Here is a 17,724-nt window from a genome sequence, read left to right on the forward strand (position 1 = left end):
AAAATGGAACTTCAAATCCGTCTGTCACCTAATTCACTGTGTTACTTGTTCAAGCCAATATGTAAGACTGTGCTAATGATTGTTTAAATCGTTCATAATTCACCCTAATGAGCTACCGCTGAGGTGGTCAGAGTTAAAAAGCCAACATAGAACTCGACCCATCTTAAGCTCAGACTTTTAATTGTGATATAGCGAATTGTTGGAGTCAAAGTGGTTAAGTAATTAAAAGTGCTTGACTAACCAAAGACGACTGTATTGGGGACAAAGATGAAGAAGATGTTCTCTTAATCAAAAGTCTTCTCTTTTGCAGCGGCAGGAAAAAGCCACAAAACTGTTATACAAATTTTATAGGAAAGATAAGTGTCTTAAAGTCAAAAGGAGTCAAAAGTCTGAAAGAAAATTGGGATATTTTCCTAAAACAATTTGTGCTTTCAAAGCATAGGGTCTAAAATTAATCCTTAGAACATAACCTGTGAAGCAAAGTCGAAAAGGGATTTTTTCTATAATAAATATTATACATTTCCGAAAGTCCATATAGTATAAGACAAGCTTGTGGGGTACAAGAACGAAGTTAAAAACGAAAGCTAAAAGCTTTTTTAGGTACATAATTGAATTTTCTATAAAAATGCTTATTTGATATATAAGATAAAACTTAAAGCATTATTATAGTATCAAAAAGTTATTATACCTTTCAAAAGATGGTATAAAGATAGTTAAGCCAAATCCATAATTTTCTATAAATATGAAGAGAAAGGTGAATACAAGCATTATACAAATATAAGTCCTGAAAGCTTTCAGAAAAGCTTTTATCCTAACTTATACGTATAAGTCTGCTTAACGAAAGAGTGGTTTTATAGCAAAAGCTGATTTTCAACACGGCTGTGTAGAGATTTTGTCAAGTTGTGTTTTAAAATCTCTAGACCAACAGCGAAGTCAAAATTTGTTTAGTTTAGAATTGTATTTATTTTGTAAATATTGTAATTGTATGTCCCATACAAATTTGAGATCCTCTCATAATTAATTGCTGATAAACGACACTTTAATACTTAGCTCTGACCAGCTGCTAATTTGAATTGCCTCCACTCTTCTCCCCCACAGCATTCCTATCCCTTTCCGGTGGAATACTTTATAAACTTAAGCCCACGTGGAAACTTTGTCTCGCTTTTGGCCAAACTTTATTGGTACCAAGTAAGTAGGAAATATTCGAGTTCGTTCAGCTCATTACGCTGGCCAGCATATTTCGGAAATTGAGCTTCAGCTGTTGCCAAAAACGCGTATTTCCGTACATTGTTAGATGCAAAGAATCTGCTTTGCTTTTATGCGCACATATTTTAAAGTTTTATAACCAAAGCGGAGCACTTAAATGCAGCCATCAAAGGCACAGGACCCCGTGGCTGTCCCGCATCCTGATAGAGATATTTTGGCTGCTTTGGCCTCTGCTGATGATAATATTGATGGCAAAGTTGGCAAGTTAGATGAGCAGGAGAAGTTCGCCATAAACACTCGAGCTGTCAAATGTTTATATGCATGATAAAATCATAAAAAGATGTGACGCTGCTTATTAAATGTACACCGCAAAAACTGCTGATCATCTGCCAAGCAAAGGCGGGATTTTTGATGACAAAAGTTTTGTGTATTTGGAAAAATCCCTAATGAAACTGAGCGCGAAACTATTTGGACGGGCAAAGTTCATTTATGATGAATGAAGAAATCTAGTTAAGTTGGAAGGAGAAGGGCGTCAGCAAAGCTTTCTTGAAGGACTTTAAAAAGTTAATAAACTCCCTAAGGACTAAATTGATATAAAGCGAAACTGTGTAATTACAACACGATTTCTTTTTATTTCTTGTGAATATTAATTAACCATTGCTGCTTTTTCGATTATGTCCCATTCTTGTCAGACCCTAACCAATTATTTGAGAACTCCTTAATCATGTCACATTTACGCTCCGAAATTGGCCCAATTTCAAGTACCCGATTTAATTCAATTTGTTTTTGGGGTGGCCGGGATCGGGCGGGCGTTTTGAATCGCCAAAAACTTTTTGACATTCGCATAATTTATGTAGCACAATTTGTTCCGAAGCTGGTCCGCTACATGCGATCGCATTGTTTGCCAGGGCAACATATTGCAGCAAAAAGTGCCCGGCCATAAACAATGGCCAACAACCCACACACACGCATGGCCATGGCCATAAGCTGACCCCTAAAAGCAGACAACGGAATACACTTGAAATCATAAATAACCGTCAGCGCTGTGCTGTTGTTACGGTCGCCCGCATAAGTTAAAACCACTCATACGCCCCGTTGGCCCCGGACACCTGCCAAAAACAAAATTTAAATAAATTCACTTGTCAAATATATCGTACATAATTTCAAGTGCATTTTAAATCAATCGCATGTGTTACTCAGCGCCACGCCCACCAAACGCCCACTCGCCTGTCTGCCAGATACTGTGCGCGTATAAATGTGTGTGTGTGGTCGCATAAAAATAAAGTCGGGGCAAAAAAGGGGAGCTGAGTGGCAACCACTTGCTTGTTCGATATTTATGACAAATGTGGCCATTAAAGCAGATCGAAAAAAATGTGGCTTAAAAGGTGTTACAGAAATGACTAATAACTGTAGAGGTGCTTAAAAATGCGCAACATAGCTTACTTTTTGACATATTTACCAGCAGTTTTAAAGCCCTACTTATATCAGCCGAACATATTTATTTAAATTTTTTGCCTCAGTGTAAAGGGCTCGGGGGCGTTTTGAGGGAAGGCGTGGTCTCGTGCGAGAGTCGCCACGACTGTTTGAGATTAATGGCGCGTTTAAATGCTTCACGTGTGAAAAAAATCTATAAAACTTGCATACCAAGGGACAACCTTCGGTGGCTTCTGCCCAGGTGAGTGTTCCCCCCCCCCCCACTCCCCATATTCTGGCTGGTTCCGACCCCTATTTTCCACCTACCACCCCCTCCATCGGTGTGTTTGTGTGCGCGTGTTTTTGACACTTTAACTGCGCTTCCACTTGGAGCATAACTTGCGTCACGCTTGTTATTGCTGTTGGTCTTGTTGTTGTCGCGACGGCTGGCATAGTATTGTTGTTGCTGGTTTTGTTGTTGCTGCTACTGCAGCTTGTTGGCTGTCATTTTGCGTTTATTTCAGCCAGGTTGTAAATGGCAGGACTGTCATTGTTCAGGCGCATGCCACCTGCCCCCCTTTTTAGACAACATTTCATCGGTTGATTGTATGCATTTAGTTTTAGAAAAGGCGTTAAGTCGAGTTGAGTAGCATAATGCATGAAACAAGCTTAATAAACCTGATACCCAAATTCTATTGAATATTTTACTATTTTGCTTTAACATAAATATGTTTTAAGTACTTACAACATAATTGAATGCACTTTGCCAAGGCTAAGCGTAACATACCTGCAAGAAAAGAAAAACAATATTGTTAGTCAAATTTGCCGTCGAACCTAATTTGTATGCTTCGACAAGGACTGTATTCAGTTAACGAACTTAGCATAAGATGTCATCGCTCTGTCATCCTCTGCAATCAGCCAACTGGATTGGTGGAGGGCATTGAAGGGGCTTGGGGAAAAGTTGGTGATAAATCGGCTTACGGGGGAGTATGGACGCATGGCCATGGCATTTATTGAGTCTGATGTTGCTGCTGCATTTCGGACTAAGCCAATAAGCATCTGAGCAAAGTGAAATAAAAGTAGGAAAAGGCTAATGCCATGTCTTAGCCTTCAGCGCCCCGCCGCCCCTTGTTGCACTCGAATTTACTTGGGTATTTGCCTTGGGCCCACACACTTTCCTCGGCTTTCCCGGCTTTCCCCAGCTTTCACGGCATCTGTCGTCACGTTTTAGCGCTTTAGTAGCTGCAATTTGTTGGAGCGTGCGGCCGGGCCAAGTGCACACATGCATGTGCAAATAACTTTTTACGGTAATGCAAATGAATGCCAATTTACGAGCCGAGACATTCCCAACATTCAACCAACCAACCTCCCTGCCTGCCAATCGCATTTGTCAGGCCAATTTGCAACTGCCGAGGTGACAACTCAATGAATCTCCGCCGATCCCAGTGCAATGGTGAAGTTACTGGCTTAGAAACTCGCAAGGCGGAGGTTTCGAGTTATTTAGAAACAAAGTGTCCCATCTCCTTGACTTCAATGGAAGCAAATGCAATGCCTAAATTATTAGCTAGACCCTTTAAAATGCGTTTAATATGGAGTAGTGCACTACTAAATTCCTTTTCATTCTCTTAAACGTCAAAAAGTTCAACGTGAGCAAGCAAAATTAAATTTTATAAAAATTCAGAAGCTTTGCACGCTGAGCAAAATAAAAGTTAAGGGGAATTGCTTCCGCATCCATAAAAAAAATAAAGCCAATAACAAATTCCTTTTTCGGTACGAAAATTGTTTCATAGGTGCGCCAGCACGGAAAAGTTTTCGGCAAAATGAAAAAAGCACAAGTACAAAACGGAAAACAAAAGACGGCCACGTATGACGCAATCATTTATGCAGCGCTTTGTGAAAGGCATTTCCACGGAAATTTCACAGCTTCAATAGAAATGAGGCGATCCCTTTGTCGTGACATTTGACTGGCAAATTATAAAAGCTTAGACAATGTGAACAATAAGCCCGAGCACTTTCCGTTTTGGCCCACAAATACCATTGCCCATACGCTGACCACGACCAAATGGCTTCTGTGTGTGTCCATTTCCATTTTCGAGTCGTCTTTGAGTGTGTGAGTGTGTGATTGTGTGTCCTTTGTCTGTCCCAAGCATTATAAAACAATTTGTTGTTTTGACACCAACATGCCGAGATAACCCTTACCCCCATGCCCTTCTTCCCACGACCACTCCAATTATTTAACCACAGCTGACCCCACCTGAACCCTTTTGCCCGCACTCACACACACACACACGCTCGTCTATTGTTTGCTCATTGCGAGACAGGATTTCGCTTTGCTTCCGTTTTGTTTGCGGCTGCCATTGGTATTTGTTTATTTGCGCCAGTGTGTGTGCCTTGTTTGCCTTGGGTTTACTTTTTATATGGAGTGGCGCCGTGTGGAGCAGCACTCCATGGCAGCACTTAAGTCCTGTTTATTTATTGTGCCGACAGGCTTTAAAACGTTTTAAAATAGGCTCTAACTAAATCACTAATTGATGGATTAAATATCCCACTGCCGGGATTGTTGGTTGTTGGTTATTTAATGCCAGCACGTTCTATATAAAATTTGAAGAAATCCTGTATATTTGATTTAATTAAAACAGATATTTACGACATCATTGAATTTTAATCGTGATTAGATTAAACTGAAAGCTTAGCAAAAACCAGAGGCTTTGGTATTAATACTTTTCCTTTTCAGGCTGTAATTTAATAGCACCTTCTAAAAATTTCAAAAATATGCTAAACTTGCTCATGGAATTTGAAAAATTTAAATTAACAAATTCCTTGCAGCGAAAAGTTTGTGCTGTAATTTATCCGTATTAAAATTTCACGTTTAATCCTGCCACACATACACGCACAGGCATCCTTTGGCGCCCCCGCAAAATTTATGAAGCATACTTGCAGGCGTCGCACACACACACACACACACAAGCCCTTCGAGTAAGCGCATTGGATTACGATCAACAATTGAAGTTTCCCGTAAGCCCAACCATACCTAAGCTTATTACACGCGGAAAAAGGAGGAAGACAAATTTTGTTGATGAACACAATTAGAGGCGGCGACAAGACCACCCATTATTAGCCCTTTTTTAATTAATTTTCAGCATTCTCTTTTTTTTGTACACTTGCTTGTTTTATTTATGTCAAAATTATTCGGGCGCCAAATTGTTGTTGTGCCGCGACTCGGTAAAATCAAATTATGAAAATTATTCGCCCTTCTATGCAAACACATTTTCAATTAGTCAAATTGAAAGTTCTTGCCGAAGACAAAAGTTCGCGAAACTTTAACGAATTAAAGGGAAAGTAATGGCAGGACGCATTGGACGTGAGGGCACGGCCCTTTATTGCCTTTTCAACTCGCAGGGAAAGGAAAGAGCGTCCAAGAAATTGCAACTAAAACGCAGTCATGCTGCGCAGGATAATCCAAAGGATAATCCATGCGGCGCACTAAAGGGAGCACTGAAAAAATCATACAAAAGGGGTCCGACAACGCACGAAGCCCGGCTACCTCTCCTCCAATTTTTTTAGCAGTCCACACATGTTCAATTTTATGCTAACAAAGCTTTTTTTATTGGGAGCTCCTCGAAAAGTGGGCGTAGCCCCTAGATCGACGGCAATTTCGCGGCCTTTGTGATGCCAGTGTGTGTAAACTGTTTTTTTTTTTTCAGAAGCTTTACAGCCGAAAAATTGAAATGAATTTGCAGCATCGCAGCACGAGTGAATGCATTTTTAAGCCAGACTTTTTTATTAAGTTTTTGCCAGCCCTTGAATGTAAACATATTGATGATGATGCCGCAAAAGCCGAGGCTTATGTTTGCTTTCATCAGTTTGATCAGTATTGGGAAGCTTAGGTAGAAAAAACTTTCTGAATTAATACCCAGTCAAGCCATATTATTTTTCGCTCAGCTTAACTTGATATTTAACTGCTATTTTTTTGCTGTAAAATTGGATAAATCTTGTTGAAAATGAATAAAAAGAGCGGCGCACATTTTAAATAGAATTAATGAATATCATGAAAGCGAAATTGTAAACATTCTTCAATAAAACAATTTCAATATGTTATGAGCAATATATGAGCAATAATCAGTGAAGTAAATCAAAAAGGATAACTTAATACCAATGCAATTAAAAATCTTCAAATAAAAGCGACCTAAAACATACTCCATACTATGTATGTGAGTAAAGGGAGCTAAACATTGTAAAAGAAATAATTACCATCGAAAGTTTTCCTATTTCCTGAATAACAGTCGATTTGGACGAGGATAAAACTTCCGGCGGAGCCAAAAACCTGTTTACCTATTTGCCAGGATAATCGAGCTACTGCAGCCTTCCCACATTTTCCCCACTGAGTGGCACGTGATTAGGCCAACTTATATGCGCATAGAAGGCCGCGAGCCAAGTGGAGCACAATTTGCATATATATCTTTATGAGCGGGATCCAAAAGAGTAACCAAGCTGGAAAAATAACAACACAACGCCTGACCCTTCCAAAACAGAAAAAATACAAAATATATATATACGAACGCAACAATTTTTCGGCGTGGCTGCTGATGTTTTATTTTTTATGCAAATTTTGTTGCATATGAGAAATGGGCAGAAAATGGGCGAGGGTTACAAAATCATCATACAGTATGTGAAGGACGAAATGTGCAAAAACTTTAATAAAAGACTATGTCGGTTGGGGGTTTGCTGAGGGCTCCAACCATAAATTTGTGGAGCAGGGTGCGACGTGGCTCTTCAAACAAAGCAACACTCAACGTCGCTGCTTCCCAACGAAATAATTTCAGTAGCAGCAAAAACTGGTTGGATAACATGGGGTGAGGATTTTCGGGTTGCTTGCATATTAAAAGTCAGAAGTGTTGAGCTGTTGAAAGGGTTGCAACGGGGAGGGAGTGGCACCTTCTTCTGCCTTGTTGCATGCCACATGAAAAATTTGCGTTGACAACAATGCGACAACATGTCGTGGCTGGTCTCCCAGCCAAAAAAGGTAGCTACTAGCTACTGCCTTTTAGCCCAGCTTAAATTAGTTAATATTAATAATTTTGCATGTTTGTGGGGGACAGCTTTGTGCATGCGAAACGCTTATGCGTCCTGGAAACTGAAAAGACAACCAAAGTGACTTTATAGCAAGCTCTCTGTGCATTGCATTTGAAAGCTACTAGAAAGAACTATGAGTATTTAAGCAACTTCTGTGAAAAACCTGCTCAAAATAAGAATGTTACGCATAATTGCTTTGATTTATTTGACTTGTTTCTTTTGTTCTTTGTACACGGTTTCTTTGTCTGCAACTTTGTGCCAAATAAATCAAAAATTGCAATAAAATCATTTCCACTGCAGTTGCAAAAAAGGAAAAAAACCACGTAAGAACTTTCAATTGCTAATTGCCATTTTGCTCCAGAGTTTTTCTTAAGTTTCGTCGAGTAATTTTTCTATTAAAATCTTTTAAATTATTTTGGGTAGTTATATCTACTTTTGGCTGTACAAAGTCATGATTTGAAAACCCATTCTAGAATAAATCGAATCGAAACCACCTCGAGCCTGCAAAAACATTCCCATTCGCTGTTTTGTAATTAAAATCATGTATCTAAAGTTGTGATGAAAACCACATGTGATGACAGCTGCTGACAAATAAACACAGGCGATAAACAGCAATCAAGCAGAATGTACGCCATATTTCGCAGTTGCCTTTGATTAAATTATATTTGCATTATGGTGGGCGGTGGAACAATTAAATTCATTAGAGTTAATTACAGCCGCAATTAAGAGGACATTTTCATAACTAATTGGGGGTAATAAAAAACAAACAACAGTCAACTGAATGCGAAGTATTTTTATAATGTACTCCCTCTGGTTTTCTTTGTTTGTTTCACTTTTTAAATGAACAAGAAAACATTTGCATAAAAGGCGTATAAAAGAAACAATTTGATTCCCCTGCCTGTCATTTTTCATGATCATATGAAATCATTTCTGTGCACTAATTGCAGGCTTATTCATTTTTTAATAAGCCCAAAAGAGGACGCTGAACCATCACATTCATTTGTCTTTTCACATAAGTGAAAGATGAGCTAAAAAACTCATTTTAATCTTATCTATATTTATTACGATAAATTTGCCTTCGATCTTAATTTAAGTGACACACCAAATACTAAGGCGATTCGAGTCTGAAGCTGCTTACTGTGCACAAGCTGAGTGCCAAGAAAAAACGCCGACACAGCCAGAAAAAAGTGGAGCAATTATAAAAGTGGCAAACAACAGGAAAAAGTACGAAAAAAATAGAAAAAAGGAAAAGCGTCTAGCCTTGTTGCGACTTTTGTTTTGCTTCGTTAGCCGGTTTTCCTTGGCGGTTTTCCGCGGCGCAAGTTTAAGTGGATTTTCATAATTTACGCGCTCTGCGCTCGGTGAAGAATCATAAATTATTGCCCACAGCCGGGAAATGGCAGCCACGCCCCTTTTTCCTTGCTGTAACAATTGTATTTAATTGTAAGTAAAATATGTGAAAACTTTGTGTTGTCTTTTCATTTTTTGTGCCGCTGCTATGCAGTCGTATCGAGTGTTTGGAAACTTTTCAAGTCTCTTGAGTGGGTGGACTTTATCCATTCAAAAACCACCCACCGTCTTTTCCAGCCCCACCTCTAAAAGTCAGCGACATGTTGTTTTCATGTGATTTCCCACTGTCAGCAGCAGCTGCGACTGTATGTGTGTCGTCTGGCTCTTTGTTTTGCTTTCATGATGATGATTTTCCAGCTTGTGATTCCTATGTTTGCCTTTCGTCAACGTTTATGACAATATATCAGGGGAAGATCCATCTCCATCTCCATTTCCATTTCTATTCCCATTGCCATTTCCACTTCCATTGCTGAAGAACTTGGTCTACTTTATGCTTTTATTGGTTACATGAAAATATTTCCCAGCCCCCCTCATTTTCTTTTCGCTTTTGCCTTGCCGCCGCAATTGTCAGCCACAGAAGTTATGAAGTATTTTTCCTGTTTTTTTTTTAGTGCTAGCCGAAGAAGAAGTGAGGAAATCGAGCGACATGTTGCCATAAAGTTTTTAATTAAATTGTTAGATTTTACATCGACACTTTTTTCAGTTGTTGCTGCTGAATGACAAGCAAATTGGGCTCCTTGTGCGCAAAAATAAACATGGTCTAGTCGAAAGTACTAATTTAGTTGGATATTTGCTGAAATTTTTTTACTCTTCTATCAGAAGCCATGATTTCGACAATTTCTTTCACATTCCTTGGCACGTAAATTGGCCTAATGCTACTGCTTATTGAATGACATATTTTAGAGCATTTTCAAATCTTTTCCAGTCTCTATTTTATACTTTTTCCTCACAACCTTTGTTTTTTCACCATTTTTATGGCACGCACATTGGCAGCTTGGTTGTCAAAGACTTTGTTAGCAAAAGGCCAGAGAACCTTTGGTCAGTTCTGACCTCTGCCGATAAATGTGCGAAATGTGCACGCTCCGGTAATATTTTCACCGCCCACAAAAGGTGGCCAAAGTGGGCGGGGATATGTGGAGCCAAAAGGGAGAGCAAGTTGGCTGCAGTCTCATGATAAAGTTGACACTTTATGCGTTTGGCCAGAGACGACAACCTTAGGGCAGAAAATGCAAAAAGCCATGCAGGAAAATGCGGAAAATTCACATGCGAGCATTCAAAGTTTTGATTTTGTTTGAAAAGTTGAAGTGATTCTGAAATAAAGAACACGGAATACTTTAACCACAATCAGAAATATTTAATGTGACCACATTTTATATTTCCCTTGAATGTTTTCACTCAACATTCATTAAATAAATCCAGGCTTTATATACATTCCTATCTTAATCCCATTCAAAACAGGACCCAACCCACTTGTACATTTGATGTGATTTTTTTGGACAAAAAATCAATTACATTTTTTTTGGTACATGCGGCGTATACGCAATATTTGTTGCTGACCTAGATTTGTTGGCTGCAAATGTACTACATGTGAAGTGCAATTTTTGTGGCCCAAAATCAGACTATGCAACCAAGTTGGGTTATTTAAATCGCAAACATGTGTACGGGTAACCGCTCGCCCACTTTCCGCATTTGGTATGTTATTTTTCTGTTCGTTTTTTTGCATATTTGTTGTCGTACTTGCTGTTCTAATTACCCCTATATAAATATATTCATATGTGTATGCTGTACATACGTATAGAGTCTGACCAACCAAAATTCGTGTTTATGTTATAATTTGGTTTTTAGCACTTTGCCAAATTAATGAATATTTGAACGTCGATTTGAAATTCTATTGGCGTTCAGTGTTTCGTTTCGGGTGCTGTTGAGCGGAAAATGTAAAACTAAAACTGATTTTAATTGATCTCAATTTGTTTTCAAATTGTTAATATAAATAAATCTGATTGATTTGGCGCACTCGAGTGCTTAAACAAATTTCCTATTTATATTTTTTCAACCATCAATGCACTTTCAGCGCGGAAATAAGCAATTTTTCCGGCTTTGTGTGCACTTTATTTTCGTGCCCCTCATCACACTGTTTCAACAGAACCCGCTTGCTCAATAATTTCGAGTGCACGCGTGTTCAAATGAATTGCATTGGATAATTGAATGCATGAGTGACTGACTGGTTGATTGACTGGCTGGCTTGATTGAGAGCTGCTCTGTGCAGAATGCCACGAATTTTTTGCAACCAATATATATATGTACGTTTGTAAAGGGCGGTCCCATGCCTCTGGGGTTAGGCATTGCAACGTGGCTGAGCGACAATCGCAACGCCTTTCAATCAAACGATGCACACAAATTCCCAAACAAACCGACATCCAGCCACGCCCACATCCGCCGCCCCCACGACCTGTCACTGCACGTGACAAATGCCGACAAACGACATTCGTACTCCTTCTCCGCCATTCCGTGTATCTCTTTCGGTGCTTTCAATATTACAGCCGGAAGGGTTAAAAGCCAGCTACCTGAAGTTGTTTGTGCCCCACTAATTTGCCAGATGTTTCCTTTTATGCACTTGCATCTGACATTTTTTAAACAGCTTTTACGCGGCCAAAATGTTATCCTTACCAAAATAAAGAAGTCCTTGCTCGCTGAACTGCATGGGTTGACTAACTTAAAAAAACTCTTATATAAATTTGTGGGCAACAATTTTATAAAAATATCTTTTAAATGTTTCTGAAGGTATGCAGTGTATGCATTTTCCACTGACAATAAATATTTGCATGCTTTTCGATGCCTTTATAAATGATTTTGAGTTTTATGGAACAAGAAGAGCTACCTGTCTAGCTTGGCTTTCGATGATTAATTCATGAAAAATTTCCTTAATTCTCATAAGCTAGGTAATCATTAATGCTATGGAATCGGGAAATAAATCAGTTGGGCAAGCTTTTCCTCTCGACAAATTTGATTGGCTGAAAAACTGGCGCCAACAAGTAGATTTCCATCAAAGGGAGAGCTGCCCACGGCCGAACAGGAAGAGGAAAAATGCTTTCCCCACCCGAATTTCACCCCAAAATTGCTGTCATTAATCATTCGGCTTGAAAAAGGTGCCAAGCTGCGTGGATGTGACGTTAATCTTCAGAGGAAATATTGGCCAAAACGAGAACGAGACCCTCTGCAAGCATTCTGGCAGTATTAACCTTATTTTCTGCTACCATTTCGAAGCTCAATGGTCTCGGACTTTCGTAAACAATTAAAGTTGTCTGCGTGGGCGTGGCACTTTTGTTGTATGGTTGCTCCTACTGACTTTTGACACGTGTCATTTACGTTTGAAAGCGTCGACACAGCGACAACAACGATGTCAACGTGAAAGGAGGTGAATGACAAGGCCAGTTAATGGCCATTTGGCCACAAGCAAATACCGAGCATGGCTTCTTGGCCAGATGCAAACACCTGAACATTGCGGTAATTAAAATAATTCCTCACTAGAATGTTAATTAAACAATGTTCGTGTCGTTTCAAAATATTTAAATTTAAAAGAGCTGCAAAGTGTTCAAGACGAATTTCAGTCTCCACTGAGGAGGTATACCCTACGCCTTTCTTATTCCAGTTTTTACTTTCACTCCATATAAAATAGGACTCCATTGACCTTACATTCTTACAGATTTTTTCTTTTGAGCACAGGTGAGCTGTCTCATCAGAAAACGCTTAGGCAGCAGACTAAATCCCTCCCCATATCCTTCGCTCCTGGCTAGCGTTATGCCAAATGGGCAGTTCTTCCTCCACTGCCGGTAATTTATTTGCACTTTGATAGCAACAAGATGCATGCAGTGGCGGTGGCAAAAAGGGGTGGTGGGAATTTGTGGAGTCGAGGGTGTGAAACGCTGCACTTATAAATCACCGAATGGAGCAGAAGATTCTGCGGAGCTTTGGCTGCTGTTGTGGCCTGCGACTGCGACTAAGCAGTTTATTGAAAAGTGGACCCAAAGTGCGGCGCCATAAATATCAGCTCAAGTGGGCGTGGACACGCCCACAATTGCATGTGCCCGTTTGTGTTATTAAAGCAACTTTAAGGTTACAATCTCCAGAAGAAAATCATTATAACATATTTTTACCTTAGTCTTAATTTTATTATTTCTTTTAAGCTTAATCAATTGCAATCACCGCAAAATGGAATGCAACTACCTAGCCTATGGGTGTCAAGGTCATGGCGAATTGCATTAAAATTGCTCATCAAATAACACTCGGCACTCCCATTCAACAGATTCGCATTTTTGATGGCAGCATCCTTACTCTATATATGAGTTGAATTTCATGCATTCGCTTCGATGGCTGCTCAACATGTTCAGAAGCGTCCTCGAAAAACGCCATGAACAGCAGTGGCAGGATGTTAAGAGTCCTTCCCCATTCACACGGACACGAGCACGCACACAGAGGCAGCTGGGTGGTTGATCAGGTTCAAAGACCTGCCAAAAGCCGGCACTGTTAAAGGATTTCGAAGACTGCCCACGAATGGCGTTTACATGGGATCCACATCGAAATAGAGAGAAAGTTTCGCGAGAGAGAGACAACTTCGAAAAAGATACTGTAAGCAGTATGTAAATTTACAGAGGAATGCGAATTTGAACCTAACATCTCCTCCCTACTATTTAATATCTGTAAGTGCATTGTAAAAGTCGATGGAAGGTTAAAAAAAAAAGATTTTTTCCTATCGAAGGAAATGTTATGGAAACTTCTACAAAAAATATTTTATATTTTATTAATTTCTGCAAAATGCTAATTTAAGTAAGCGAACATTCTGTTAATAGAAATTTTCAGGAGAATGTGGATCATATTCCTTGTGCAAAATCCTGCCATGTAAAGAGTACATCTTTTCTTTGTTATGTAAATATTCCCCTTCATGTTCGAAATTCGGTCTGCCAATGCTTTCGAATGTTATGTATGGTTTCTCCACTCAAACTGTGGATCCTAAAGCAGAGCTCGAGTACTGTTATGTTCCGATGCTAAATGTTATTTTCTCATCTCTGCGTGTGGATTTCAACCTCATTTTTCCTATAGCGAGAGTTTCGTGCTTTTCACTGCGTAACCTCCTTTAATTTTTTTGCGTAGGTTCGGCAACTTTTTGCTATCTTTTGTTGCCGCCGCTGCTCTCCTCGAGTCGCAAAAGTTGTTGACAGGCATCTCGACGCAGCTCAGCTTGAAATAGTTTGCATGAAATTAAAATAATCTCTAAGATTTATTGCTCTAGAAAGCGCAATTGACTCGAGTCGGCGCAAACTTGCTGCTCGGTGTCTATTTTTGGGCCATTGTTGGCAAGTGTTGAATATGCTGGCAGCAACTTTAAGGCGATTTATGCAAATTAAAGAGTGAGAAGGAAGGGAAAATTCAACTAGTTCCCCTTGTTTATCGGCGGCTAACCAGAAAAACGTAGCAAATTGGCCCAAGTGCCGGGAGCTTTTTTTTATGGTCGAAAAGTACATATTTGCGTTTACTTTGCACCGCTCCCCCTACTCCCTTCTATTTTCTACTTTATTTTAGCGTTTCCCTTCGGGCATTTCTCAAGACGTTGTCAGCTCTTCAATGGTAAATGCAGCTGCCACTTTGGCCAACTTGTTGTTGACTTGTTGCCACTCTGACCGCTCGGAAGGAAAAGCGGAAATGAAGTTGGCAATGCGGAAATGCCATTTTTCATGATTTCTCCTACACACACACACACACGCTCTTGTCAGAGAGATATATATTCGAATGGGGCTTGCCGTCTTTTTTGTCTTCCACTTCATCTCTCGCTTCCTTTGGCTTGCTCCTGACAAATTGTTTGGCATTGCTGGGCTAATATTAACAGTGCATAACTACTCCACGAAGGCCAACCGCATCTGGGTACATACATACATAGTTCTAAACTGTCTGGTTATCGTCCTTGCCTTTTATCTAATTGGGAGGATTTATGGGCTGAGGGGAATGCCAAGAGAAATGCCAAGTCGGACTTAAATGGTCGATTTCTGACATACAAGACTTTAATACATTTCCATTACATACCACAAAAATCACAATATATCAGTCATTTTCACTAACGACTGTGCAAAGTTCCATTTACGTACCTGCAATGAGGAGAAAAAAATTAAAACCCATTATTAACAAACAGATTCAATTTACAGCAAATATCGGTGGTCATCGCAGACTATTTTTAATGTCTTTAACCGAGAGGACGTAGTTCAAGCATCGATCATAAATGATGGAGTGCGGCAATCAAGATAAATGGTTCCGTCGAGTGCCGGAGGAGCCATGGGCAAAAGAAATTCACGACTCGACGGCCATTTATTGTTCCATTCTCGATGACATCACTGCGTATGCGCAATGTGCGACGAGACGAGTTTAAAGTGGCAAAAAAAAGAAAACAAAAATCAAACAAACTATTTACAAATTGTTGGACCTTTCATAGGAAGTCATAAATTGAATGCATGGCATAAAAGCATTATCGAATATTTAGAGCAAAGTTCCCAACTACTTCTTTGCTAAAATGGCTGTTCGCCGGCTGAGGGGCGGTAATATTCGGTGGGAGTGGCCCTATTTTATGGTCTCGAACATTTTTTACGAGCACTTATTTCCGCCCCAGAAATTAGACAACTGCTTGGGAGGCGTTTATGCCCGAAAGGGTGTTGTATCCCAATAAGCTGAGTCTTTGCTCTCTTCTATTTTCTCTGAATTTATGATGTGTGTAACAATTGGGCCATTGCTAAGGTTGCCCTCGGCCATCCACTCGAGTATGTCATGCAAATTCTGCTTATTTTATCTAATACGATTTTTACGAGAACCAAACGAGGAAAGGATTAAACTGCTCCCGGCAGTGGCTCAATTTTTGGGCCCCTGGATAAATAATAATTTCCGTCGGGGTTGTTTTTCCTGAATAACTCTTTCACGCTGCCCAGTGTTGCTTAAAATTTAACTTTCCGACATTTGTCATGTTTTGTTTGTCTGGTGTTTTGGTTTCCCTGTTGGCGCATTTATTCCCCAGAAAGCCAAAGGATGTGGTACGTGCGGAGAGGTTGCTAAGCCTAAAAGTATGCATAACTAAAAAGAGCACGTTTCACAGATAACCAAACAGCAATGGGCAGGAAGAGCAAGAAAGCAACGGGCAAAACAAGACATCGGTAACTGGGTACACAAGGAAAAAGTTTAAAAACAATTTAATTAAAATGTTGAATGCACTACGCTGTTATAAAAAAGCTGTATCATTATGAATGAGTTCATTCATCCTTCGGATTAAATGTATATTGTCGAACACTGCTGAACACGATTCGAAATGATTTTCAAATCCTGGTGGGATTTTCTACATATTATGACACGCTACATTTCTAATCCATTATTTTTTGCAGTGCCTTTGTATCTGTGTGATTTGGGTTTGCCCAATTGTGTGCGTGTGGGATAACAGATATGTTTGTTGTTTAGGCAAATGATTTTTCGCTTCGGGTCTGTTTGCCAATGGAGCGGAAAATGCAAGCCGAAACGCAGCTGTGGCAAAATTGTTGGCATTTAAATGGGTCACAAGGTCGCAGGCAGGATAAAAGGAGCACTGCTCAAAGCCAAGCAATAACAAAGGCCAAATAAAATGAGTTGCCCGGCACTAATGCAAAACGGAATCCTGGGAAATAGCACAATAGGCGGGGTGGAAAACTCCGCCATCGTGGAAAACGAAATTGCACACAAATGCAGTCAAAGCACCGCAGAAACTTCAATGCACAATAAATGCGAAAGGAAGAACCAAATGCAAATATCAACAAACCATAATACAAAAAGGGAATATTCTCAGCAAAACCAATGTGAAGCGCCAAGAGTGACAGGCAAATTGAACAAAAGCCACAGCTATGCAAAGGATATCCTCAGACACCAATGGAGGTACGAAGGAATACATCAATCCTCAAGCATCCAGAAAAATATATTCTTAAGCAAGTCGAGTTTAGTTTTAAACTCTTAAAGGTTTTCATTTAATCACTGGTCACATTCATTGACATTTTAGCTTAAAACTTAATTTTTTGAAAGTGATTAGTGGAACAAATACATTTATTCGACTGTAAAACCAACTCCCCTATCAACGACCTTTGATTTTTTTCTAGCTTTCCGGGTCAATTCAATGCTATGAATGAAACGCAACCAGTGATGCCTGAAACTTACTCAATTTCATATGTAAATACGAGCAAAGAAGATACTCTGGCAAAAACATGCCACAGATTTACAATTTCAGCTTTCGCAGCTAGCCAAAACAAAATTTTATATACCGCCCACAATAAAAAATACATATATATTTGTTGGCGATGCCACGTAAAAACAAATATGGCAACATCAATTAAAAACAATAAATAAAGGTCGAAAACTTTTGCATTGCATCAGCAGAAAATGAAAACGAAACCGATGTGGAAAACAAAAAAAAAAATAGAAACGGAAAACAAATCATCGCAGGGTACAGGCTTTTAACAATAGTTTATTGCCTTTTCTCTAAACAAGATCCCAGCCAGCGAAGCCTGTTTGTTTTGGCTAGGGAAATTGCAAAACCACAAGCTGTTGCCAGAACCGGGCCCCAAAAATGAGCCACCGGAAAAGCGCCCAGCCTCCTGAAAACCCCAAAAACCTTGCCGCAACTTTTTCGCT

The 17,724-nt window shown here is 39.6% G+C and overlaps 2 protein-coding genes across 14 annotated transcripts in view; one reads left to right on the plus strand and one right to left on the minus strand.

Moving 5' to 3' along the window:
- Positions 1-17,724, minus strand: part of LOC6732634 (neural-cadherin) — a 124,564-nt gene that overhangs the window by 37,060 nt on the left and 69,780 nt on the right. The gene's annotated exons all lie outside the window — the stretch shown is intronic.
- LOC27207318 lies at positions 15,884-16,586 on the plus strand. Its single transcript, XM_039298544.2, has 2 exons — positions 15,884-16,123; positions 16,184-16,586. Exons 1-2 carry the CDS (start codon positions 16,041-16,043, stop codon positions 16,317-16,319), a joined length of 219 nt encoding a protein of 72 aa, XP_039154478.1. The 5' UTR covers positions 15,884-16,040; the 3' UTR covers positions 16,320-16,586.

This window comes from Drosophila simulans, chromosome 2L (assembly GCF_016746395.2).
Source record: "Drosophila simulans strain w501 chromosome 2L, Prin_Dsim_3.1, whole genome shotgun sequence".
NCBI classification, from domain to species: domain Eukaryota; kingdom Metazoa; phylum Arthropoda; class Insecta; order Diptera; family Drosophilidae; genus Drosophila; species Drosophila simulans.

Bases quoted from the DNA above. Each gene is read 5' to 3' on its own strand.
- LOC27207318 (XM_039298544.2), top strand. From the start codon at position 16,041: ATGTTTTGTTTGTCTGGTGTTTTGGTTTCCCTGTTGGCGCATTTATTC. The intron at 16,124-16,183 runs GTTGCTAAGCCT...ATAACCAAACAG, and splicing joins GATGTGGTACGTGCGGAGAG to CAATGGGCAGGAAGAGCAAG.